This window comes from Dendropsophus ebraccatus, chromosome 2 (genome assembly GCF_027789765.1).
Source record: "Dendropsophus ebraccatus isolate aDenEbr1 chromosome 2, aDenEbr1.pat, whole genome shotgun sequence".
Lineage (NCBI taxonomy): Eukaryota > Metazoa > Chordata > Amphibia > Anura > Hylidae > Dendropsophus > Dendropsophus ebraccatus.
This window is the reverse complement of record NC_091455.1, coordinates 189394596-189422286: the sequence shown is the minus strand read 5'-3', so window position 1 is coordinate 189422286 and position 27691 is coordinate 189394596. Positions and strand designations below refer to the sequence as shown.

Here is a 27691-nt window from a genome sequence, read left to right as displayed (position 1 = left end):
ACATGTTCATCTAAAGTAACTCCTTCTTACTCCCCCTCCCATTTCTGTTCTTTCTTGACTGGCTGTCGGGTCAGCCCCACTGACTGCCAGCCAAGCAGGGGTAGTCATGGGATGGAGATCGAGCACTTCAGTGGCTTAGGAACACCTCTGACACTGTGCAATGGAGAATGAAAGCATTTTCCTGTCTTATAGAGGCACAGATGCCTATATGAAAGGTACCGTGTTTTCTCCTTGACCTAATAGTGTCAGCAGTCTGAAACAGGAATGGTAGCTGGCAGATGAGCTTACCATCCAATGTGGGCCTTCTGACTCTGCTTACATAACAGATGTTGGGGAGGGGGTGTGTTTAGATTCTTTTTGTTCTCGGTGAGATAAGAGAAGCTTGGCAGTAGCTATATTCCTATTTAGAATGCATGTACATGTGGCACTGGAATGGGGGCCTTCTTTACAGAGACTGTGGCAGGGGAGAGAGAAAGCTAAGTGGTAGGGTTTGTTTTGTCGCCCTCCCACCTGTCTGAGCACAAACTGAAAAACAAAACCGCATTCTTGCTAGAAAACCCCCTTAAAGGGGTTATCCAGTGCTACAAAAACATGGCCACTTTTCCCCCTCTCATCTCTAGATTAGGTGGGGTTTCAAACTCAGTTCCTTTGAAGTAAATGGAGCTTAATTACAAACTACACCTGAACTGGAGTCTCCCCACCCGATCTAGAGACAAGAGAGGGGGAAAAGTGGCCATGTTTTTGTAGCACTGGATAACCCCTTTAACTGTTAGGCTGGTTTCACACTAGCGGAATACAGACACAAATCCTGGCCTGACCCCTGGTATAATGACCTCAACTGACAGCTGTCGCTTATGGTCATCAGACCAGAGGTCAGGCCAGGATTTGCAGCCCTAATGCGGATGCAGAACACTCGGGGCCATCTGTCATTATATATCTAGCCGTTACTACCACTTAGAGTAGGGTATTCCATAGTGCAGACGGCAGGTGCAGTCACGGCAAGTGGGTATTACCTGTGTGGTCGCCTGGTACTTACCAACAATGACTCCAAGTACTTTGAATACAAACAATGTTTTGCGTTATTTGACTGATAAATATATTAATATACATTTTTTATCTTTATTTCCAGGGAGAATCTCGCCAGCGACATGTACCTTATATCACAAATGGACAGTGATCAATATGTGCCAATTATGACAGTAGCAAATCTTGACCATGTCAAGAAACTCAGCACTGACATGGATTTAATAGTAGACGTACTGAGATGTAAGTATTCATCTATATTTTGCTGTTGTTTACTCTTATTTTCATTTAAGATCCACATCACCATGGTTGTCTCTCCTTTAAGATTGTGGACCTATAGTGTTAGGGTCCTATTACACGAAGTGATTTTTAACGATAAACGACTAACAATAAACTATCGCAAACGAGATTGTTTATCATTAACCTGAAATCTTTCACCATATTACACAGAACGATAATCATTAGATACGATCGTTACTATGATAGTTTATTCCTTCTGATCTCAGGAAAACAATGGGCAATGTGCTATTACACTGAACAATTAGTGAAAAAATGCGGAATTTGAGCGAACAGCAAACGATTAGCTAACGATAATTTTAGGTTCAGATCTAATGGTGCTTTTAGACGGAATGATTATTGTTCGAATTTGCACGATAACTATCGCATTTGAGCGATAATCGTTCCGTGTAAACACAGCGAACGATCAAGCGACAAGCGAGAAATCGTTCATTTTGATCTTTCAACATGTTCTCAAATCGCTGTTGATCGTCCGCAAAAAATTTGCAGGTCATTCCAGTCTTTCAACGATTTGACGCTGGTCGTTATAAAAAACAGATTGCACGATTAACGATTTTGAATGAACAATCAAGCGAATTATCGCTCCGTCTAAAACAGGCATGTCCAAAGTCCGGCCGGAGGGCCATTTGCGGCCCGCGTTCCGAACTTTTACGGCCCCCAGGTATCCAGCTTGCTATTATCTGCCTGTGTTATAAAGCATATAGCATGTAGCATGTAAAATGGTCGGCCCTCGCACATGTTCACTTCATCAAATTTGGCACTCTTCGAAAAAAGTTTGGACATGCCTGGTCTAAAAGGACCATAAATCTACGATCAACGACATACAAACAATTTTTCGATCGTTGCCTGCAATTACACAGAACGATTATAGCTTAAATTTGAACGATATAACGATTTTTAGCGCGATAATCGTCCCGTGTAATAGGGCCCTTAGATTCTGGATTCAGTGTTGTACAGGCTTTATAGTTATACTTGCAGACAACTCTTATGTGTATTCAGTCCTTTACTCTGGATTTGTCACTTGATTTCAGCTTTGCCTTTAGTCCAAGTGGATGAGAAAGGAGAGAAAGTAAGACCGAATCAGAATCGTTGCATTGTTATTTTACGTGAAGTTCCTGAATCTACTCCAATAGAAGTAAGAATGGCGTCCAGATAATGTGATTTTTGTGTTGCAGGCTTCCTTACTGACCCTGACTCCATAGAGCAGGCAGTAAGGAGGCGGATATGCTTATTGGTGGCAGTTTCATCTATTACCTTTAGGGGGGTTATCCAAAAATGATGGCCTATTCTTAGGAGTTCATCAATATTAGATCAGTGGTTGTCTGACCAACTTTTAGTAGTGGTGATGCAAGGATCTGCAACAATACCGGGTTCACTTCTAAAAGCATGGCAATAAAAAAGACAAGCACAAGTAAACATTGAAGAGGCTGCAGAGCTCATACCAGCACCATGGCCCCTTCTAGCATCTGATCGTCAGGAGTCAGGCCTCTGCTGATCTAGTATAGATTACCTATTCTGAGTACGGGCCATCAATTTTTACAGACTGGATACATCCCTTAAAGTGTCACGGTCGTGTGTTTTTTTTTTTTTTGTTTTTTTTAACAAATCAATAGTCCAGGCAATTTTAAGAAACTTCGTTGTTTGGTTTACTAGGCAAATATGCCATTATCTGTATTCAAGAAGCCTTTCCCCAGGTTCCCCCCCCCTCCCCCCTCATCAGGAAATAATGACTTTTACATCAGTCGAGCCCTGTGTATGCTATGGAGAGGTAAGGAGGGAGATTAGTCGCCACCAAAGAACAAAGGATTACACAGTGGGAGCTGTATTAAAGCCAGTATTGAGAGGTCTGTGCGGATTTCAGAGGAGATAGCCCAGTGATGTAGCTGTAAATTAACTCCTGTTTTGGTGCCTCATCTTCCTCCACCCCTCCCCTCTCCATAGAAAACCATAAAGGATGGGGGTGGGGGGAGTGGAGCTTTAAACTGCTTTTTCATGATAAAAATGCATTTTTTTCAGCTAATAAACCCAATCACAAAGTTTCTTAAAATCGTCCCTGTACTATTGATTTCTGCAAAAAAAAATAATAATAATTAAATGACAGTGACATTTTATGGCTATGTTTACACATCATATTTCTGTTAATCTTTTTTTTTTTATTTACCAAAAGTAACCATTTAAATACAGAGCTATTAACCCCTTAACGACATCAGGCGTAAATTTACGCCCTGATGCCGGTAAGGGAGTTCAGAGCGGGGCCGAGCGGCGGCCCCGCTCTGAACCGCGCCGGTCCCGGGTGCCGCGTGTAGCCCGGGACCGTAGGTATTAGCGGGCACGGTCCGATCGCCGTGCCCGCTAATACAGTAATCAGATGCAGCTGTCAAACATTACAGCTGCATCCGATTACCGGACGCAGCGTCATCCCTGGTGTCTAGTGGGGAGATCGCTCCTCCGGGATGTTATCCCGGAGGAGCGATCTCCGTAAATGAAGCCGGCCGGGGACCGCTCCAAGATGGCGCTGTCCCCGGCTCGGCACTCGTTTACTTCCGCCTGCAGCAGCCGGAAGTAAATGAGTGCCTATCTCATGGATCTCTGCAGCATATCTATGCTGCAGAGATCTCAATGAGAGATCAGATCACTTATACTAGAAGTCCCCTAGGGGGAATAACCCTAACCCCAGGGGGGCTTCTAGTATAAGTGTAAAAGTAAAAAAAAAAATGTCATTATTAGTAAAAAGCCCCCTCCCCTAATAAAAGTCTGAATCACCCCCCTTTTCCCAGGTTATAAATAAAAGTAAATAAATAAACATGTTTGCTATCGCCGCGTGCGTAATCGCCCGAACTATTAATTAATCACATTCCTGATCTCGCACGGTAAACGGCGTCAGCACCAAAAAATCCCAAAGTGCAAAATTGCGCATTTTTGGTCGCATCAAATCCAGAAAAATTGTAATAAAAAGTGATCAAAAAGTCGTATATGCGCAATCAAGGTACCGATAGAAAGAACACATCATGGCACAAAAAATGACACCTGACACAGCCCCATAGACCAAAGGATAAAAGCGCTATAAGCCTGGGAATGGAGCGGTTTTAAGTGTTGTATATTTGTTGACAATGGTTTAATTTTTTTACAGGCCATCAGATACAATATAAGTTATACATGTTACATATCGTTTTAATCGTAACGACTTGAGGAACATATATAACAATTCAGTTTTACCCCAGGGCGAATGGCGTAAAAACACATTTCCCCCAAATAAACAAAATGCGTTTTTTTTTTTCAATTTCACCACACTTTGAATTTTTTCTGGTTTCGCAGTGTACTTTATGCAAAAATTCAGCCTGTCATTGCAAAGTACAATTAGTGACGCAAAAAATAAGGGCTCATGTGGGTCTCTAGGTGGAAAAATGCTAGTGCTATGGCCTTTTATGCACAAGGAGGAAAAACCGAAAACGCAAAAATCGAAATTTGCTCTGTCCTTAAAGGGTTAAACAGGCAGCAAAAATGCAGTGTGAATTCAGCCTTACCTGGCTTGTTGGGGGTGGGGAATACTGAAAAATTGCCTTTAAAAATATTGCCTGCTGTAGTAGTGATAAGCTGAACAGGAACTTCCTGTTAAGACTAATCACAGGAAGTGGAAATCGGTGGGGACCCGGTGACGTCAGTAATCCTAGCCATCAGTTTGTGGTGGTAATACCCCTTTTTAATTGAATGTGTACAGCATGTATAAAGGCTTCTATGTATAAGTGCTTTTTATTTCTTCATCAGGAGGTAGAAGCTCTCTTCAAGGGTGAGAACTTGCCGAAGTTTATTAATTGTGAATTTGCCTATAACGACAATTGGTTCATCACGTTTGAATCAGAAGCTGATGCACAACAGGTAATGGGATTCCCTTCCCATTTTTGCCCTGGCAGCTAAATTTGTTTAGTCTATGCAACATTTAGGTTTTTTTTTTTTGTTGTTTTTTTTGCCATCTTTACAGAGATTCCCAGTGAGCGTTCTCTCTTTACATACTCTATTGCTAATGCTTAAATTACCAATGCGGTACATGATGTGTCGCTTAAGCACAAACCTGTAAATTATGTATGTGTTACTACAATGGAAACTAGTGATAAATAGACCAAAGCAACATGTGTGTTAGTATTGTACGCCCTAACTTAGTTATACACCTTAACTCATTTTTCATTTACAATTCACAAGCCATTAATATCTATTGAACAGATCAATTTGCCATCTTTCTGGAGAATAAGGCCGTTCTTACACGCCGCGGTAAGAGCCTGCAGGCGTTTGATGTGACCGCAATTATTAAACACCTGCAGCAGCTGCGGGCTTTTACCGCGGTATGTTTAGAGCGACCTAATATTACAGCAAGTCTGGATATTTTGCACTGAATCCTGTTCAGACGTTTAGTGTGCTGCTTTTTTTTAATTTAAGTTATTAAATGGGTTATCCAGGATAATAAAAAAAAAAACACAGCTACTTTCTTGTTAAAACAGCGCCACCCCTGTTCTCAGGTTGTGTGTGGTATTAAAAGTCAGCTTTCTTCACTTCAGTGGAACTAAGCTGCATACCCTACATCCAAACTGAGGACATGAGAGGTGCTGTTTCTGGAAGAAAGGGGCCACGTTTTTCTAAGCCTGGAGAACCCCTTTAATATAGCGAAGCACTTTAGTACTGATTTAACATTATTTACTTGTAATTAAAAAAGAGAAAATCACCTTTTTCTGTTGTATTGTTCTTCAGGCTTACAGGTACCTAAGAGAAGAGGTGAAGATGTTTCAAGGAAAGCCAATTAAGGTTAGAGGTTAAGATACTTCAGCCGGTTCAAGTCCAGGGTATTAGGGGTTGTCAGGATCAGACATGTTTAGCCATTTTTAGTACTTAGCAGTTTAGCAGCTAAAACTGATTTTCATTTTCCCCTTTTGTGCAGGTTTCCTTTTATAATATTTATATGTGTAATTGTTAGTAAAAATCATTGTTTGCCTCCTATTATGATTACACTTTATTTTGAAAGTACCCTTGATGTCAAAAGCGCTGTACATATAAGGGGTTAACATATAATTTGTAACATAAAATAAAGTACAAATGTCATGAATAGTTAATTATAGTGCAATACATAGAGAGAGGACCCTGACTATAAGGGCCTACAATCTACAAGAATCTTGGAGAGGTGTCACCTCTATTCTGTACATGGTGACTGAGAATAGCCAAGACTCACATACATACAGCAGGCAATACTATAATTTATTTTTAATGCATGTATAAGTATTTACCTTTCCTGACTTGTATATGTTTCCAGGCTAGAATAAAGGCAAAGGCGATCGCGATAAATACCTTTTTGCCTAAGAATGGTTACCGACCTCTGGACATGAATCTTTACACACAACAGCGGTATACAACATCGTTTTACTTGCCTCCAGTGTACAGTCCGCAGCAGCAGTTCCCGCTCTACAGCCTCATCACACCCCCGGCCTGGTCCACTGCACACAGCTACCTAGACCCTTCGTTGGTACGTTCCTGTTTTTTCTTTTACCTGAGGGGGCATTCACACATGTGAATGCCCTTTAGGCTGGTGGATGGATATATATATATATATATATATATATATAATATACTGCCACTTGCAGTAAGGTTTGGGTAATAAAAAAAAAAAAAAAAAACCTTACTGCAAGTAGCTGTTCATGGTTCATAAAGTAATCACATTATAGTTGGTTTTATTACTATTTGCGGAATATATGGAATATGCGGAATTGTTTCAGCATTGCAGATAGAGGATACAGAATCAATAGTTTTCCAGCTTAATATGTTACCATCCATTTATCATTAGTCATTCTTGTCTGTCCCCCCCCCCTCTAGGTGACTCCTTTTCCCAATACTGGATTCATAAATGGGTTTACATCTCCTACTTTCAAGCCAACAGCATCACCCTTGACGTCTTTACGACCTTACACACCAAGGAACAGGCAAGTGCAGTGTTATACTCCTATTATTAAATGTCTTGTATTACTGCAGACTTAACCCTTTGTGCACAGTGATGGCTCAAATGCTTTAGGCTAGCTGTTATAAATTGGAATCAGCTTTGTAGATGGGGGGGGGGGATGGTAATGTTTGGGTCCCGTTAATGATTTTTAGAAGTCCTTTTTCTTTAGGGCTGGTGCTTTGCTGCAGCTTTGGGTGTTGCTTGTGATCCTTGCTCCTGCAGCGATCCTTTATTGGGGTGTTCATCCATTCCTATGTCATTTTTGAGTTGTGTCACTTGGAGAGTTGCATTAGTAGAAGAGAACCAATGCACACATAGAGGACCAGACAGGCACACGCTCTGCTGAATTTCACAGTGGGGCCTGGTGTATCAAAGTTTGATAGATATCATGGTAAACTCTTATTTTTCCACTTTCTTCCATCTCTTGCCATGGCATATTCTACATCACCATTTTGAACCAAAGAACAGAGCCCACACTTAAAGGGGTTATCCAGCGCTACAAAAACATGGCTACTATCTTCCAGAGACAGCCCCTCTGTTGTCTCCAGCTTGGGTGGGGTTTTGCTGTTCAGTTTCTAGTGAAGTGAATGGAGCTTTATTGCAGACCGCACCTGTCGTGTTGTCTCTGAAAGAAAGTGGCCATGTTTTTGAAGCACTGGATAACCCCTTTAATGTGTCCAATCAGTTTCAGAAAGTGTTCACCATTTCATCTGCCAGGATTCAGATGTGGAGAATCATCAAAGCACAGATTGTGGGCTAAAAAAGGCCACCTAGTTCATCTAGTCTGCCCTTTATGTAATTTCTTTATTATATTAGGTTAGATATATGTCTATCCCAGGCATCTGCTGGAAGTTTTATTCAAGCATCTACACCCCCACCCATAGCTGAACTGACGAACAGAAGTGATCAGCTGAGTTCTGTACACCTTTAGCTGTGTTTGGCTTGGCTCTCCCCGCAGAGGGTAGGGTAAGGGCCCTATTCCACCGGACAATTATCGTTCGCATAATTGTTAACGATTAATGATCTCAAACGACCGCTATTGCGAAAGACCTGAAAACGTTCATTCATTTCCATGGAACGATAATCGTTACTTATGATCGTATTTGCGATTGTTTTTTCTTCGCTACTTCTTCGCCATTGCGTTCGCATCTACTACGAACGACCGAACGACGTCTTATTCAATGCGAATGATTTGCGAATGTTTTGCGAACGAGCAACGATAAAAATAGGACCAGGTCTTATAAAGCGATGAACGATTTCTCGTTCGGTCGTTAATCGTTAACTGCTATTCAAACGAACGATTATCGTTTATATTCGAACGATTTAACGATAATCTGAATGATAATCGTCCGGTGGAATAGGGCCCTAAGGCTGAGTTCACTGCTTTGCAGTCCATTTTACAATCCTTTACGTTGTACGTCAGTGGGAAACAGATCCTGCTGCTGCACCACTTTAATGTATACCCTTTCAACAGTGTTAAACATGTCAAATTACTTTTGACACGTCAATAGATATAAACAGAAAAATGTAACTGCAACTGTGATCAGTAACTTTTGACATGTCTGTTATGTTACTTTTAGTGACTGGTACGCTTTAAATGTATGTTAAAGGTGAAGTCCGACGAAAGTTTTTATTAAAGTATTGTCCTAAAAGTTATACAAATCCCCAATATACACTTATTACTGAAAATGCACATAAAGTGCTTTTTTGCCTGCACTTACTACAGCATAAAGGCTTCACTTCCTGGATAACATGGTGATGTCACTTCCTGGATAACATGGTGATGTCACGACCCGACTCCCAGATCTGTGTGGGCTGTGGCTGCTGAAGAGGATGATGGCAGAGAGATGCTCAGTGTCCCTCCAGTGCCCTGTGTCCCTCAGTGTCCCCCTGCCATCCTCCTCTCCAGCAGCCACAGCCCGCACAGCTCTGAGTCAGGTCGTGACATCACCATTTTATCCAGGAAGTGAAGCCTTGACGCAGTAGTGCAGGGAAAAAACACTTTATGGGCATTTAGCATAATAAGTGTATATTGGTCATTTGTATAACTTTTTGTGACAATGCAACTAATAAACATTTTTGCCGGACTTCTCCTTTAAACATACACAAAACATGGTGTTAACCCAACCATAACTGTGTACAGACTCTGAATTATTACGAGCCATTACACCAGTAACCCTACATTTCGCTGATCAGCCAAGTACAACCAGACACAGCTCTAAGGGCACATTGTTAAGCCCAGTACTTCTTTCTGTTTGTTTCAGTAATTGATGGAGGTCTCGGTACCTAGACTTTCACGAGTCAAAAATTGAGGTTAACAGGATGTATAATAAATCTGACATTTTATAGTTTCTTCCTAAACCTATTTGCAAACTCAAAATCTTAAAAAAAAAAAGTGACAAAAACCCATTTAATGTATAGCATGTGTTAGCACAATGAGGCCAGCTTTCTTTTGCATGCTGCTTAGTAAATCTCCCATATATCTGCTACCATAACATTATGGCTTTATTGTAATAATTAATAGTACTGTCTGCGCTTTTGTTAAGTGCTGGAATGTGGTTTTATTTTTAAGAAAAAAATTGAAAAATAAAGTAACAAGTAGATGTTTTCTATATAGTCTATTAAGTAACTAAAGAATCATTGTGAACGACTTGTGCACTTCTCAATAAAGCTCTGAGACAGGGGTGTCAAACTCTCAGACCTGTTGCAAATCTACAACTCCCATCATGCCTGGACAACCAAAGCTGGGCCTGAGTTTGACACCTGTGCTCGAAGACATTCTCCTTGTCACAGAGAGTCCAAAGTTTGGATCGAGTCTCCTCACCACAACAGGGTGGGAGAAGCCTGCGGCTGAGCGCTTCCTTTCCAGGCTCACTGCAGGAGATAGATTCTATAATAAGACTGAGGCCCTGTCCTGTGCAGTGAGATGGAGGATGCAATGAGCCAGGGAGAGAAGCTGACTTGCCATGCACCTCTCCTGTCCTATTTTAGTGATCACTGTTGGTCTGATCCAGTCAAAACCTTTTTTTCAAATGACAAGGACATTTTCAATCACAATTGTAACAGAAGCCAAAGAAATAGTTAAAGTTTTAGATCTCTAATGTATACATTATATAGCTGTATATGTGTGATAAGACTTGGACTGATCATCATTTGTTCCTCACTGATACTTGTGGATAGACTGCGGTCCTCCAGCTCTTGAATAACTACAACTCCCATTATGCCTGGGCAGCTAAAGCTATGGCTTATGGGAATTGTAGTTTTGCAATAGATGGAGAACCCAAGTTTGACACCAGTGGTATAGAGGGTGGTATGTATAATGTTCTGTGGTTCATTGGGATTTGGATGAGTTTCATTCAGCTGACAACCGGAATATAATAATCCGGATTTTCATAAATAAAAAGTTGGATATTGATGGATCAAGGCCATATTCACACTGTTTTTGGTTCACTGCGACTGTTCGGACTTCATTGCTTGTCTGCATCATCTGTTGACTGACACACCTATGCTCTGTAATAGTCATACTAACTAAACATTTACCAGGACCACACTAGTTCTGCATGCATTTGGCTAGTGATACTCCGTGGGCTTGTTAGACATTGGTTATGTATTTCCATTTGTGAAGCCAGCCTAAATTTACCTAATATTGAAGGCTTTAGAAGGGTACTCTAGTTGATTTGAAAACAATTTTTTTTTCTTCTCCAATGTCAGAAAAGTTAGACAGATTTAATTCTATTTAAAAAAAAATAATAAAGTCTTCCAGTACTTCTTAGCTTCTGTATGTCCTCCAGGAAGTGGTGTATTCTTTCCTGCTGCCACTTCTGTCCATGATGGAAACTGTCCAGAGCAGGAGACATTTTCTATGGGGATTTGCTCCTGCTTTGGACTTTTCCTGTCACGGACAGAGGTTGCAGCAGAGAGCAGTGTGTCAGACTGGAAAGAATACACCACTTCATGCAGGGCATACAGCATCTGATAAGTACTGGAATCTGTATAACTTTTCTGACACAAGTTGATAAAAAAATTCTCTAGAATTCCCCCTTTAAGGACATCTTATCTGGTAGGATTTTGTCTGCAGACTGTTTTGTGAATAAGGAATTGTTTTAAACTTTAATATGGAACCCCACAGTAAATACTTTGGATCTGGTTATCGTGGGGCTGGTTGTTCTTCCGGTTTGGCTAGGACCAGCATAGGCTGCATCGCTCTTCCCTTTCTGGTCCATCAGACTGTTCTTATTAGGCAGCAGTGACAAGCCTGTAGTCTGTGTCCCCACCAGTAAGGAGGGAAGCTCTTCATCATGGTAGAGGCTAGATCTGTGCTCCCTGATGAAGCATCGTATGTGTAGTGAAGCATGGACGGCCATACTGTTTACATGAATGCTGTGTGCTGCCAACCTCACCTCAAGAAACAGAATATTTTATTTGAATCTTCTCTTTACTTGCAACTTCTGTATTTAATAATTCTCTAGGAATCCTGGCAAGTCTCACCTTCGACACACAATACCTAGTACTGATAGGGGTACGGCACTTCTTGACGGTCCAACTATCTTCAACTTTACTACTGATAGATTAATCAATGGTGTGCGAGGGCCACCAGCACGACAGCCAGGACAGACTAGAACAAGAATGCCGAATACGGCAACTTTTGTCAAGAGGGATGTCGGTACTGGGCGAGTGGAGCCTACCACTATTGATACCTCCCCTGGTCTTGGGAGGGGGAGGTGAGTTTGCGTGCGCTGAGACCACCGATGTTGTATGCTTGTAACAAAAGTCTCTTTTCTTAACTACCAGGAACCCGTGACGTCTATAATGGATTTGTATCAGTGTTTGCCTTTTTGTTTTGTACAAAATATTAATTTTATCGCTTCTTGGATAACAAGTTCTCTCTTTTAATCCTTAGGAAAAATTCTTATGGCTACAGGAAGAAAAGGGATGATAAGTTTGTGGTGAGTAGTAAAGAAACTGGTTTGTGCTTTCTTCTAGATATAGTGCTACTCTTGCCCCAGTTTTTGTGGTATTGCATCTCCATTCCAGTAAAGTAAATAAGGCGGAGTTGTAATACCACACACAACCTGAGGACAGGACTGTATTTTAAAGCAGATAATCCTGAATAACCACTTTTTAAATGGGCACTGGCAGTTAAAAAAAAAAAAAAAAAAGCACTTATGACGGTAGCGGTCTGGGTGTGCAGATCCTTAAAGTGACACTGTCACCCCCTTTGTGCATTCTGACATCTTTACACAGGTGTAAAGGGTAAATTTAGCGTTTTTCATACCTTATTTCATATCATACGTCATGGTGCTTGTTCAAGTAAAAAGTGTCCTTTTATCAACTGCAGATTGTATTAAGTGGGCGTGGCCTCGCGGTAATAGCGCCACTTAGCCCTGCCCACAACTGCAGTCGTCCCCGCCCCCTTGACTCCCATTGGTTGGCCGGCGTAAAGGGGGTGTGGTCTAGACCTTTCGGCCAGCCTGTTCCAATGGCCGGAGAGGGGGCGGGGCCAACTGTGGTGTTGTGGGCGGAGCTAAGTGGCGCTAATGCCACAAGGCCCCGCGCACATAACACAATCTGCAGTTGATAAGATGACTTTTTACTTGAACAAGCACCATGACGTATGATATAAAATAAGGTATGAAAACCGCTAAGTTTACCCTTTACACCTGTGTAGAGAAGTCAGAATGCAAAAAGGAGGTGACAGTTTTACTTTAACTATTATGCGAGTAGCGAGAAAAACAATCTCTCTCCAGAAGAGGGTCTCTGAGGATCGTCTACAGCAGTCTAAGGGCCCTATTCCACCGAACGATTACAATGGTCAACAAATTTTCAAAAGTTGTTTGGTTCAGAAATAAAATTATCCATTTCTTAATGATTTTCATGTGCTGAATTCAAATATCACAAGGAAAAATGTGAATTGGCTCTAGTTTCTATGATATGGAAGAGTTCTCATGTTACTGTTTTGTGAATTGTATAGAATACAGTATAATAGCCGACATATTTATAACTTCTGCAATCATAAGGAAGCAAGTTTACTGATCATAAAATATATTCATAGGAAACTTAGTTCTATCTGACATCAACTACAATTTACAGGCAGATCTAAGAATTTTTTACAAATTAATTATGTTTATTGAACTCTAGAATGTAGGTCCTTATTCAATGGCTACTCGGTGCATTTACACGTCTTTTGTATTTATACATGGGATTGTCTCTGATAACTGTCCAACAGTAATCTGCAAGCATTGATGGGTTCCATTTACCCGGATACCTAAGGCTAGGTTCACACTGCGTTTTTGTACATCCGTTTTTCCATTGACTACCATTATAAAAAAAAAAAAAAGGATCGAAACGGATCCATTTTTTTAACTGACACAAAAGTAGGGTTGACACTACTTTTGTGTCCGTTAAAAGAAACAGATCTGTTTTTTTTTTTATAATGGAAGTCAATGGAAAAGCAGATCAAAACAGATGCACACAAATGCATGTTTTTGTTTTTTTTTTTTTTTGCAAAAAAACGGATGAAAAACACTAAAAACAAAAACGCAGTGTGAACCTAGCCTTATACCATAACTATTGGTCATTCTAAGATGATGCAATATACCAGTTGATGATGCAAACTTTCCCCAGTATTGTATCACAGGCTGTGAGAAGTATAGAAAGTACGTCTGTATCTTGAAAAGTAGAGCCAATTTCTAAATTTCAACATCGTTTTCGATCTCAGCACCCCAAAATTAGTTAAATGTAACTGTTTTCATGTCGGAACCTTTTTGGCTGTTGACCAGTGTTATCGTTCACATAATCGTTAACGATCTCAAACGACCACTATTGCAAAAGACCTGAAAACGTTCACTCATTTCCATGGAACGATAATCGTTACTTATCGTATTTGCGATTGTTTTTTTTTTTCCGTTTTTGCGTTCGTATCTACTGCGAACGACCGAACAACGTCTTATTCAATGTGAACGATTTGCGAATGAGCAACGGTAAAAATAGGTCCAGGTCTTATAAAGCAATCAACGGCTTCTCAGTCGGTCGTTAATCGTTAACTGCGTTTCAACCGAACGATTATCGTTTAGATTCGAACGATTTAACGATAATCTGAACGATAATCGTCCGGTGGAATAGGGCCCTAAGATCATAGTGAGCACTTAGTCGCGCCCTTCTCCCGCAGCTCATATCTAACAATCCTGTCCCTAGGACCTGTCAAGTGTTCCCCCCCCCCCCCCCCCCCCCCCCCCCACCCGGCCAGTACAGAGAGTCACAGCTCAATGTGTCCATCAATCACATGACTGCCCTCTCTCTGTGAGCGCTCAGATGGCCTGGGAAACACAGAACTTCCTGTTTTCTGACGGTTTCCTGTTTTTTTGAAGAGGAAAAGACAGAAAACAAAGTGCCGTGTTCTCCATGATAACTTAAAAAAAATAATGAATGTAAATTGCAAACTTGCTTTATATCACATCTACTGTTTTAGATTTTGAAAGTTATAAGGACAGTGACACATTAAAGTGACACTGTCACCCCCTTTGTGCATTCTGACATCTCTACACAGGTGTAAAGGGTAAATTTTGCGTTTTTCATACCTTATTTCATATCATACGTCATATCATATCATATACCGTTGGCCCCGCCCCCTTGACGCCCATTGGATGACCGACATAAAGGGGTGGGGTCTAGACCTTTCAGCCAGCCTGTTTCAATGGCTGGTGAGGGGGCGGCCCAACTGTGGCGTTGTGGGCTGGGCTAAGTGGCGCTAATGCCGTGAGGCCCCGCCTACTTAACGCAATCTGCCGTTGATAAAAGATGACTTTTTACTTGAACAAGCACCATGACGTATGATATATAATAAGGTATGAAAACCGCTAAATTTACCCTTTACACCTGTGTAGAGATGTCAGAATGCAAAAAGGAGGTGACAGTGTCACTTTAAGGTCTGCATACACATTAGATAGATGCAAGTCGTTGTTTAAACGCCCATAGAAAGATTGTTTTACAGTGGCACATATTTATGGCCTTACCGTTTATGGCATTGTTCTTGTCTCCAGTTCAGGTGCGGTTTGCAATTAAGCTCCGTTCACTTCAGTAGAACTGAGTTGCAAAACCTGCAGCCAAACTGGAGACAAGAGTGGTGCTGTCTCTGCTAGAAAGTGGCTATGTTTTTCTAATGCTTGATAACCTCTTTATTTTGGGTCAGGACAGAGACCTCATTCAAAACTAGTCCTGGCACTTTATACTATACAGTTACAGTGCTGATCTGTACAGTTGCCAGCCCTGCCTCCCCATTGCACTACAGTTATTACAGTTAATCCGCATAGACACATTAAGATAACTTTTATTGATGAACCTAATAATAATAATAATAATAATTTGCTGTATTAATGGTTATTAATTAGATGTTGCCCCTTTCTTTCCATTCTCCAGAGGGGACAGACGCAGTCGCCTCCACCCATTAAGCCTCCTTCTCCTAGCTTTGAATTAGGGCTGTCAAGTTTCCCTCCTTTACCCGGTGCTGCTGGCAATTTAAAACCTGAAGACTTCTTTGAGAACAGATTATCTAATTTGGTAATAAGCACATCAAAAGATAAGGTAAGGTCACCCTCCATGTTGGCACAGTGATGGCCGAAGGCCCGGGAAGTTTGTGTGTTCTTACAGCTCCTTTATTTTATCTTGTTTGGCTAATGCAGTGTGCTGGCAGCTATCATGGCACTGCCAGGCTCTGTGGGCATTGGCAGGTAACATATTTCCCATTAGGTGAACGTTAATGTTTCAGTAAACAGAGATAAGGCTTTGTTCACATCTACATGACGGCTTCCATTAAAAACTGGAACCGTGACACAATAATGAAATCCTTCTCATTGACCTATAATGGGGTCAATCAGGTTCTGCTGAGGGTTCTCAAAATAGTACAGAATTACCTCCATTGCACGTATTTTCATCCATTTTTCAGTTAAGAGGGGGGCCAGGCTATACGGTATTAGCAATTGCTTGTAGCTTAGTTAAAATGGACACTAAGGCTTTGTTTATATCACCTTAAAGAGAGTCAGTAGGTTTATGCTGCCCTATCTATAGATGGTGATAGAGAAGCTGAACAGAGTGAACTTACATTGTTCTATGCCAGGGATTCGAAGATTTCCTTCTGACTAATGAAGACTCTGAGCACCGCATCTCAGTCCTCTTTATTATGTGCTGGTGCTCAGCAGGGCTCCAGATGGCGACCAAAATGGTCGCCAATGCGACCGACATTTTGCAAATGGCGCCCAGATTTATTAATCTGGGCGCCATTTGCGACTGGCCCCGGCGGCGGCGCGCTGTCTCTTTAAGATGCGCGGCTGATGCGCGGCTGCCGTGGGTGTCCCGACCTATCCCCGGCAGCGCGGCACATCAGTGAGCTGCCTGGGGCCCTGACTTCCGGCACAGGAAGCGCACGTCAGAGACGCTTCCTGTGTCAGAAGTCACAGCCCCGGCGTACAGGGAGCTCACTGACGCGCCGCGCTGCCGGGGATAGGATGGGACACTCCCGGCAGCCGCGCATCAGCCGGGGACAGCGTCCGAAGAAGAAGAGGATCGCCTGGGGAGCGGGTTGTCAGGTGAGTTTGTGTGTTTTTTTTTTTTTTTAAATACTGCTTAGCATAGAGGAGAGGGGGGGGGGGCATCTATAATGGGGGGAGAAGAGGGGCCATCTTCAAGGGGGGGAGAGGGGGCCATCTTCAAGGGAAGGGGGGGAGAAGAGGGGGCATCTATAATGGGGGGGGGAAAGGGGGCATCTATAAGGGGAGGGGGTATCTATAAGGGGGGGAGAAGAGGGGGCATCTATAATGGGGGGGGGAGAGGGCATCTATAATGGGGGGGGGAGAAGAGGGGGCATCTATAATGGGGGGGGGAGAAGAGGGGGCATCTATAATGGGGGGGGAGAGGGGGCATCTATAATGGGGGGGGGAGAGGGGGCATCTATAATGGGGGGGAGGAGGGGGCATCTATAATGGGGGGGGAGAGGGGGCATCTATAATGGGGGGGGAGAGGGGGCATCTATAATGGGGGGGGAGGAGGGGGCATCTATAATGGGGGGGGAGGAGGGGGCATCTATAATGGGGGGGGGAGGGGGCATCTATAATGGGGGGGAGGAGGGGGCATCTATAATGGGGGGGAGGAGGGGGCATCTATAATGGGGGGGAGGAGGGGGCATCTATAATGGGGGGGGGGAGGGGGCATCTATAATGGGGGGGAGGAGGGGGCATCTATAATGGGGGGGAGGAGGGGGCATCTATAATGGGGGGGAGGAGGGGGCATCTATAATGGGGGGAGGAGGGGGCCATCTATAATGGGGGGGGGAGAGGGGCCATCTATAATGGGGGGGGGGAGAGGGGGCATCTATAATGGGGGGGGGGAGAGGGGGCATCTATAATGGGGGGGGGAGAGGGGGCATCTATAATGGGGGGGAGAAGAGGGGGGCATCTATAATGGGGGGAGAAGAGGGGGCATCTATAATGGGGGGGGGAGAGGGGGCATCTATAATGGGGGGGGAGAGGGGGCATCTATAATGGGGGGGAGGAGGGGGCATCTATAATTCGGGGGAGGAGGGGGCATCTATAAGGGGAGGGGGCCATCTATAATGGGGGGGGAGAGGGGGCATCTATAATGGGGGGGGGGAGAGGGGGCATCTATAATGGGGGGGAGAGGGGGGCATCTATAATGGGGGGGGGGAGAGGGGGCATCTATAATGGGGGGGAGAGGGGGCATCTATAATGGGGGGGAGGAGGGGGCATCTATAATGGGGTAGAGGGGGTCATCTATAAGGGGAGGGGGCCATCTATAAGTCTGGCTGCAGACACTGGGAGATAGATATATGCACAATTATTATTATCAGGGCCCCTCAGGTGTCTGTATTGTAGGGGGTCACTTGCATTAGTCACTAGGTGAGAGATATATCTATCTATATACACATCTTGTGGGGGGTCACTATGGCTGCAGTCATAAGTCTAGCTCAGTATGTATAGACTGTTGCAAGCTTTTAAAGGGAACCTGTCACCCCCGGTGCCGGGGTGACAGGCTCCCAACCCCCCGTTAGAACCCCCTATACTCACTTAATCCCGCCTGGTCCAGCTTCTGAAGATGGTCGGGTCACGGAGATCTCAGCCGCTGCAGCCCGACGCGCACACTGAGAGATGAGTCCAACGCTCATAGAGAATGACGGAGCGCTGGACTCTCCCGTCATTCTCTATGAGCGTTGGACTCATCTCTCAGCGCGCGCCGGGCTGCAGCGGCTGAGATCTCCGTGACCCGACCATCTTCAGAAGCTGGACCAGGCGGGATTAAGTGAGTAAAGGGGGTTCTAACGGGGGGTTGGGAGCCTGTCACCCCGGCACGGGGGTCGACAGGTTCCCTTTAAGTTCAAGTTCAGAAGAGTAAGCCTCATTAAAAGGCTAGCCAAGTGCAGCTGAAGTACTGAGTCAGACTGTATATGGTTGTCAGACTGTATATGGTTGTCAGACTGGATATGGTTGTCAGACTGGATATGGTTGTCAGACTGGATATGGTTGTCAGACTGGATATGGTTGTCAAGTTGCAAGTTTCCATGTTGAACGTTTTCAAACTAAGAAAAGAGAGAATCTAAAGGAGGAGGAGGCTGCTGCGGCCTCTGCACACAGTAAGGGAGGAGGAGGCTGCCGCGGCCTCTGCACACAGTAAAGGAGGAGGAGGCTGCCGCGGCCTCTGCACACAGTAAAGGAGGAGGAGGCTGCCGCGGCCTCTGCACACAGTAAGGGAGGAGGAGGCTGCCGCGGCCTCTGCACACAGTAAGTCCCATTTACCATAACATTAATTTTACATGGTTTCAAATGTTGGCGACCAAATATTCTATTTGGCGCCTAAATTTTTCAGGTTAGGAGCCAATGGCTCCTAGGTAAATTTTTTAGTCTGGAGCCCTGCTCAGTAGTCCTCCATATTCATGAGCTCCCTCTGCTTGGCAGTTGTCTGTATATACTATATATACACATATACTGTGTATAGCAGACAGCTGTCAGCCTATACACATCAGTGTGCGTAGGTCGCAGCACCAAAACCATTCTCCCACGTATTAGGTGAACGGCTAAACAAAATGATGTAAGCAATATCCATTCTGTTCAGCATCAGGGGGATCTCCAAGATAAGACTCAGATGGAAGGCTGCAATTTTGCCATTGTCTTACAGTGGGTATATTGCCCATTGTCAGTGCTTAAGGGTAGCTTCACACATACCGTATCGTTGCGTTTTTAACGCTGCGTTTTTGGTGCGATTTTTACTTGCGCGTTTTGATTTTCACATGATTTTCATGTAAAAATCAAAACGCGCATGTAAAAATCGCACCAAAAACGCAACGTTAAAAACGCAGTGATACGTTAAGTGTGAAGGCACCCTAAATGTGTTTAGAGAGGAGTTCATAGAAATCTCTATTTTCCATCTAAAGTTTGGAGGACATGCAGGAATATGTACTTAATTGTATTGTACACTGTACAAGTAAAGCCCATACATACACTTCATTGCTCCTTTTCAAGACATCACTAGTTTAGTCTTTATAAAATCGGCTAGATGTAACTTTATTGGAATTAGTTTCTGCATGGTCGGTCAGCTTTGGGCGGTTTCACCTATATTTTCCCTTTTTTCCCCTGTATTTGTAGAATATAAATGTAGATGCAAGTACAAACACTGTCCCCTCTGGAATTCCACGGGAACCACTGCTGCCAGCCCCTACTGTCCTGCCGGTGACCTACCAGAGTCCTCCCTCTCCGTCACATTCTCCAGAGTAAGTTTTCCATGTATTTTTTTTTTTTTCCCCCCCCCCCCCCCCGTACCATTCACAAGTAAGTTACGATATTTAAGGTCTGCAAGAATATGCGAATTACTTTATAGCCGAGAAATCAGACTTGAGTCATTGAGATCTGAATGACACCTAAACACAAGGAGTAAGGCCAGATAAGCTGGGTATGTGAGCACTCACTTACAGAGCTTATTAGTCGACTTGTTTATCATGTGGTGGGGCACTTCCGTGCAGCTCTTGCCTTAAAGGGGTTCTTGGTATATAGAAAATAATAAAGATGTTATGCTTACTTCTCCATGCTTCCCCAATGTTGTCCTGCCTTGTCTCTTGTGTCCCTGCTCCCTGCTGACACTTCTGAACCAGTATGTGCAGTGACAGCCCCCTGATCACTGGCTGCAGCACTCTCCAGTCTGTCAGTGATTGGCTGAGCGGGTTGTCACTGCAGATACGGATTCGGATGTTTCATCATTGAGCCATGGACAGCCAGCTTCTGATGATATTTAAACTTGAATGGCAACGATCAGCTATTGGATCAGAAGTTGAATGCTGGTTAGTAGATAAGAGCAGGTAATGGTTAACACTTTTCCAGAAGGGGAGGCGCTATGTCTGATTTGGGGGAGTATTTTAGAATTTGTATTATGACCATGTAAAACAAACCTGTAACATTTTAATTTGTATTTTTTTTTTCTTTCCTCCCCAGTGAATCTAAAGTAGTTGATATTCAGCAACGGGAGTCTCCAACTATCGAAAGGATTTCAAACACACTCAGTACCGCTAGTAAATCTATTCAGGTCAATGGAGCTGCTACAGTGAGTACCTGCAAACATACTGTTTGTGTATTATTTTTGCATTTTTACCTGGTATCATAAATGGGCGCTGTTAATGAAAAAAATCTTTTGACATGTCAGAGTCTTGATCAGTTGGTCTGTGTGGGTGAGTGTTCAGACCACGACTGATCAGGAGAAGTCAGTGTGCCATGCTTTTACTCCCATTGCGTTACCCAAAAGTTTGTCTTTCCACTTGTTCTGCCGATCAGTCATGGTCTGAATACTCAAAACTAGAGATGAGCGAACCTCGAGTCCATGCAAACCCGATCGTTCGGCATTTGATTAGCGGGGGCGGCTGAAGTTGGATAAAGCTCTAAGGTTGTCTGGAAAACATGGATACAGCCAATGACTATATCCATGTTTTCCACATAGCCTTAGGGCCTTATCCAACTTCAGCAGCCACCGCTAATCAAATGCCGAACGATCGGGTTCGGATGGACTCGAGCACGCTCATCTCTACTCAGAACCTGATCGATTAAGAACTTTTTCTGCCATGTCAAGTTTGGTGTGTTTTTTAGGTACTCTTTTAAGTTTCCCTTTTTTATATTACATTGTTTAATTGCTTTTCTCAATAGGAATTAAGAAAGCCCAGTTATGCAGAGATTTGCCAGAGAACAAGCAAGGATGGCCCTACAATACAGCCCTCGAAAGAACAGAAGCAAAACTCTACCGCTTGTGTCAAAGAAGAAAGGAAGGTGAACGACACAGCAGTAGAAAAAGCCAGAGACACCCCTCCTGCAAAATCAAACCCAGGGCGGCCCAAAGACCAGAGGAGACTATCAGGGCGTAGATCTCCTCCACCTCCTCTGGCTGTTGGGAAGCGTGTAAATAAGGAACCTGGAAGCCCAGTAAAATCTCCTCAGTAGAAGGGAAAAGGCCAAAGGGAGACCTACACATCACACATTAGCTGTCACGCCACACCCATGTATTACTGAATGAGTTGCTGGATAAGGCTCTGTAGTTACAGACACTTGTGATAAGTATTTTCACATACATTTCCCCCCCCCCCCTCCCCCACATCAAGTAATGCCAGTATGTACCACTCATCCTTTGGATATTGAAGTTCAAGGAACTTTTTTTTTTTTTTTTGTATTTTTTTTTAACTCTGTAGTGGACATACCTTATTTTCTCCTTTTTTTAGCATTAGCTTCGAATGCTACCAAAAAGAACTGGCTACTAAAATACTTTCGGTTCCGCTCCCTTTTCCGTTACATTACTTGACATGTTTTAAGGGTTTATGTAGATTTTTTTTTTTTTTGGACAGCGATTGTTTCACCGTGCTACTAACTCTTATCCAGCTTCACATTTCCAGAACACAAGTTAACGTAGTCAGATGTTTCAAAGCACATTGTTCTTAAAGAAATTAGAGAAGAGTTCAAGCACTTACTGCTTTATATCTCTGCTCCATGTAGGTTTTCATTTAACCCTCTAATCTTAACAACTATTGGTCCTTTATACAATATAATTTTTTTTTTTTTTTACTTTTCCCTTTTGCCCCACGGATCCTTTTTTAATGCCATGCTGCACCAAGGGTAACTACTCAATGACATCTCCCAGTTGCCATGAACTTTTCCGTTTTTGACCAAGAAAACGGGCTGATGTATTAGAATTTTCGTTTTCTATATATCGACTTGCATATATATAAAAATATATATATATCTATATATAACGGTGGGAGATGTCATAACCACCTTGGGAATAAAAGGTTTATTGCAGGTTGTACACATTAAATACTTTTTGAAGGACAAGGATGCACTAAATTTAGCACGTTTCTAATAAAGAAGAATCTAAATTATTTTAGTTTGAAATATGTAAAGTTTAAAAAGTATTCAGAGCAGCGAAAGTTTACGCTGTAGGGTACAGTTTATTCCAGGCGTGTTTGTTTTTCCCTTTTTTTTTATTTTTTTCCCTGCTCCTCTCTCTTTAATGCTGCCGGAGGAGCCTGCAAGATAAATTGCAGATTCAGGCAGTCAAAGAAGAATTAAACAACTTTTTTTTTTTTTTGGCTTTTTCTTTTCTTTTTTTTTTCTCTTCCTTTTTTCCTATTTGTTTTAGGATTTTTTTAAAAAAAATATTTCCATCCAATATTTAAAGACTTGAATTTTATTTAAACTTGAAAATGACTTTGCCTTAACTTTTGTATAAGACAGCTTAGATTTAATTAAGTCTGACCCCTCCCGGGTTAGCTTGAGTGAAATACAAAAAAAAAATAAAAAAAATAAAAAAAAAAAGTTTAAAAAAAAAAATAAAATAAATTACTTGGTTTCAGTGTGCACCTCTGTTATGACTGACCTGAGTAATAACACTGTTGTACAGGAACTAGCAACAGTTTTGTAATATACCTTCAAGATCTCGAACATTTTTTTTTTGCGTTTTTATGTTTTTTGGGGGTTTTTTGTTTTTTTTTCCAGATTGTTGAAATGTAAATGCAAATAGTCAATACTGTATTAAATATGTGCACTTGGAAGTGTGTGCTTTGCTTGTACAGTTGTAAATAATCAGAACATTTAAAAAGGTACCCTACGAAAAATGCTAAAAAATTATTGTTGATATATTATAAATGTTGCTGTTAAGCTGGATGTAGATAAACTAAATGTTGTGGTTTGCTTTTTTTTTCCATTTTTTTTTTTTTTTTTTTTAAACTGGGTGTGTTGAACTGACTTTGCCTATTCACTGCAAAAGGGAGATTGCTAGAGTCTTATCTGAAAGTAAAACCCTCATCCATTTCATCATTCTTCAGACACACTTTTCTCTACCATTACTTTTCCTGTGAAGTGGGAGACAGTTAGGATTTTATGACTTAATGTAACACACTTTTTTTTCTCATAGTAAATCCAGAAACTTAGAAATTCTAAAAAAAAAAAATTACAAAATTTTGAACATTTTATTTTTTTTTTTACTTTTAGACAAAGCATGCTGCAAAACAAAATATTAACCTGACAAACAACACATACCCAGAGCCAGTTACAATGGGGTTTTAGATATTAATCTGTCACCCTTTTTTTACAGGTTTTTTACGTTTGTTTGTATTTTTTGTTTGTTTTTTTCCTCTCTATATAACATAGTGGCTTTTACCATGCTTGTTATGATGTCAGCCATGATAATTGTCCAGGAGCGTGTCGGGTGTACATAACGCATCACACACTACAAATAGTGAACTTTTATCCTTGCACAAGAACCTGACAGATTTACTATATCATTTCTTTTCACTTCCGCAGAATAAATTTTTTTATTTATATTTTTCCCCCCACAAGAGGAGTCTGTCTTTTTTTGTGTTTGCTCAATTGGAATAACTCTTGGTTGATTCATCAAAAGCTGATTTTATACAGGGGCAGTACTGAAAATATACAGTATTTTGTATGTGAGCCTCCTATAGTTGCAACACTACAATTTTATGAACATTTATGGATCTTTAGCTGTTGCAGAACTGCTCTTTTAATGGTAAAAGAACTTCTCCTCAAAGGGGAAGATAGGAAAATTTGTCTTCTCCTACTGTAGAAGAACAAGGTATCATTTGTCATACTAAACCAACTGTTTACATTCCCAAGAGTATACTGTGTGCAGTACTTTGGAAGAAAATCACTTTTGTCAATGGCAAAAGTTATTTTGATTTGAACATATATTGTTTTCAGTTTATTAACGATAATGTTTTTAGTTTGGGGGATTTTTCCTTTTTTAATTTTTTTTTTTTTTTTAAATTTTTTTATTTTAAGCCCGCTTAAGGCAGAGCCACAATTGTTTCAGTATTCTAGAAGCAGAAGGCCGCTGTGTTGTACTGAGATATTTGTTCTGACTTTGAGGTGTATCTAGCAACGGTGGAGCGAAGTGGTACATATCTGTCTATCTCCTGCTCTTCTGGTTAAACCATTTGTGTTGAGGATCTTTTTTACACTAACAGCTGCAGGCAGTTCACTAGAAATTGCGCAACTGTATTTACGTGGAATAGAAACATCTGAGGGTTTTTCACTTTGTCCTATTTCTTCCATTAAGACTGGAATCAAGCATAACTGTAAAGTATTGGTAATTTAATTTTTTTTTTGTGACATACGATGTAAAAAAAAATGTCTAATTTGAAAAAAAAAATGTAGGTTATGAAAAAAATAAAGATTTAGGCACTGTTATGTTTTCTTTTTTCCTTTAATAAAGGTTCTTTGTTAATTACCTTTCCTGGTCAATAAAAAAAAGCCACACACAACACAACATATGTTATAATGTGAACATCAGTATTGCCTGAATAAAGGGTGGTAAGAATTTTTAAAGGCATTGGACAATTTTTGGAAAGTTTAAAAAGTGGGAGATGAACACAACTAGAGGTATGCTCCAGTCCAATCGTTTGGCATTTAATTACCGGTTGTTGAACAAGTTGGATGCAGCTCTAGGCAGGCTTGGAAAAAGTGGATACTGCCACAGGTTTACCCATACTCCCCAGGGCTGCATCCAACTTGTTCAGCCACCGGTAATCAAATGCAAAACAATCGGACTTGAGCATGCTCTAGTTGTGCTCATCTCTATTAAGGATCTAACAGACCCACTTACGGTATTTTCTGGTAAAAAAAAAAAAAAAAAAGTTGACTCGCCTGTGACCCGTTCCCAGCGCAGGCACTGTGACGAGCACTGTCTGCACCAGAGGTTCCCGAAGCCGTTCCGGGCAACCGAGCGCCTCGGAGAAGCTCGGCTGCCGGGAGAGCTTCAGGAGAATGACAGAGGCTTTGGGAGCTTCCCCACAGAAACTGGAAGGGAGACATGGCTGCCGGGGACAGGTCACAGGTGTGTTAACTGTTTGTTTTTCTTTTTTTAGCTCCCCCTCCATATGCGGCGACCATGCCTGGCATATAAGACGACCCCCGACTTCTGAGAAGATTTAGAAGGGGTTAGAAAGTCGTTTTTTTGCCTTGTCCCACTAATGGTTTAATTCTAGTACTAGTATAGTATTCTAGTACTATAGATTGGTCATAGAGGGGGTTATTGATGCACTGGATTTGCAAGGTGCTATGTGAGCGGAAAGAAAAGAAGCAGGGATATTCTAAGCACTGAACTGCTGCTAAAGAGGACAACAAAAGGGGGTTGAGGTTACATTCAGGAGGCAGCACTGTGTACATACAGTGCTATTTACATAAGTGACAGCTGTCCAGAACTTTTTTGGTGGTGAGTGAAGCACAAAGCCTTGATTTACCTTTCAATCATTGTGTTAATTCTCTGGAGGAAGTAGAGGGTCTCACAGGATTACTTGTTCATGTCCCAGACTCTTCCTCTCTCTTCTGTGCATAGTACTATTTAAAGGGGGTTATCCAGCGCTACAAAAAAAACATGTAGCGCTGGATAACCCCTTTAAGTGCTACCCCTACTTCCTATGTGAAGTCTCTCAGTAACTAAAGATGAACTGAGCCAGATTCATAGTGGTGTTGGTGAAATGTGATACAGGTGTATGCATGCAAACCCTGGATAATTCAAACATTGGACTGCTGCATTTTAACAGAGCAAAAGGTGCTGTGTATGGGACTTGGGTTATTGTACAATAAGGAAAATTACATGACCATGCGTGCATTTTTTGTTTTATTTAGATATATTGGTCCCATGAGTGTTTTTGTGTGTGTTTTTAAATTCCTGTGTTTTGTACAAAAATGTTCCGTTTTTACAGTCTTTTTGACTCTAGAAAGTTGGTGTGGCTTATTATAAAGGGTTTTAACCATGTTTTTCACATTTACTAGAGCTGCATGATGGAGATGCCTGCTCCTAGAGTTCAGACTGGCACACAGTCACAGATGTAATTTATGTTTTAGGAGGCATGCATCTCTTTATAAATTAGCAGCATATTAAAGGGGTATTCCACCCAAGAGTTAAAAAGTTAAATGCTCTAAAAGCTAGCTGGTCTTACCAAGTCCTCCTGAGTATTTTGAGCCGTCTCCTGTCTTTTTAGCTGCCACCATTCCTGCGGTACAAGTTTTTCTAAAAGCCATTCCGTATCAAAGATGGCTCTGGCCAGGCAACTATATTTCCCAGCCTGCATTGCACCTCAAAGCCATCTGCCACATATCTGCCCATTGCTGGCTCAATCTGCTGCTTCTTTACCCTGTAAACAAAATATCTGGAGAGAGAGAGAGAGAGATGAAACAACAGTTTCTTTTCCCCTATGCTGCTTGGGAGGCTGTTACTGTTCTGTTGTTTCCTTGCCCTTTGGCCAGGTGTGCACTGATTGGTGTGATGTCAATGGTGGGTGGGGTTATGGATGAGGTGTTACAGTTTGCCTGGCAACAGAAGAGACAGATCATGTGACTTTGGTCTCAGAAGGGAGGGGGAACCCAGAGTAGTGGAGACAGGAAGTGGACCAGAAAATGAGTTTCTGCAGCTCCACGGTGTAATAATGATCTCAAACGACCGCTATGATGAACCATCTGAAATCATTCACGCTATGACCCAGGACGATGATCGTTACTTGCGGAACTTTCTGAAAATATTAGAATAGACCCCCAAAAAATAAATAAAAACAGGTGTGTACCTTACTGCATAGAAATAAGGTCCTATACTGTCAAGAATTATGGACCGTATACAGATATGTTTTGTTTTGTTTTTTTTTAAGAGATGAGTAACTCTCAAACTCGCTTTGATTTCGAGTGCGCGGTATGTTTACTGCTGACTGAGAGGGTGGATGCAGCCCCAAGGCCTTATTCCTACGTTTCGTATAACACACATCCTTTGGATGCAGCTGTGTCATTACAGTGCCGCAAAGATTCAAACACTTTCCCCGCCTGGCATGGTGTATCATAATGCTGGGAGCGGGAA

At 42.1% G+C, this 27691-nt stretch overlaps 1 protein-coding gene across 2 annotated transcripts in view; it reads left to right on the top strand.

The window, feature by feature from the left end:
• LARP4B (La ribonucleoprotein 4B) overlaps window positions 1–25019 on the top strand; it is a 59352-nt gene extending 34333 nt beyond the window's left edge. The window contains exons 7-18 of one of the 2 annotated variants that reach the window (XM_069958922.1): window positions 1130–1266; window positions 2352–2455; window positions 5086–5196; window positions 6061–6114; window positions 6617–6826; window positions 7174–7280; window positions 11767–12018; window positions 12198–12243; window positions 15713–15877; window positions 19945–20069; window positions 20785–20893; window positions 21487–25019. In XM_069958922.1, the coding sequence (XP_069815023.1) occupies window positions 1130–1266; window positions 2352–2455; window positions 5086–5196; window positions 6061–6114; window positions 6617–6826; window positions 7174–7280; window positions 11767–12018; window positions 12198–12243; window positions 15713–15877; window positions 19945–20069; window positions 20785–20893; window positions 21487–21777 (1711 nt within the window). In that variant the 3' untranslated portion in view covers window positions 21778–25019. The remainder of the gene's footprint in view (window positions 1–1129; window positions 1267–2351; window positions 2456–5085; window positions 5197–6060; window positions 6115–6616; window positions 6827–7173; window positions 7281–11766; window positions 12019–12197; window positions 12244–15712; window positions 15878–19944; window positions 20070–20784; window positions 20894–21486) is intronic. The other variant, XM_069958923.1, reaches the window with a different exon arrangement.
• The last annotated feature ends 2672 nt before the right edge of the window (window positions 25020–27691 follow it).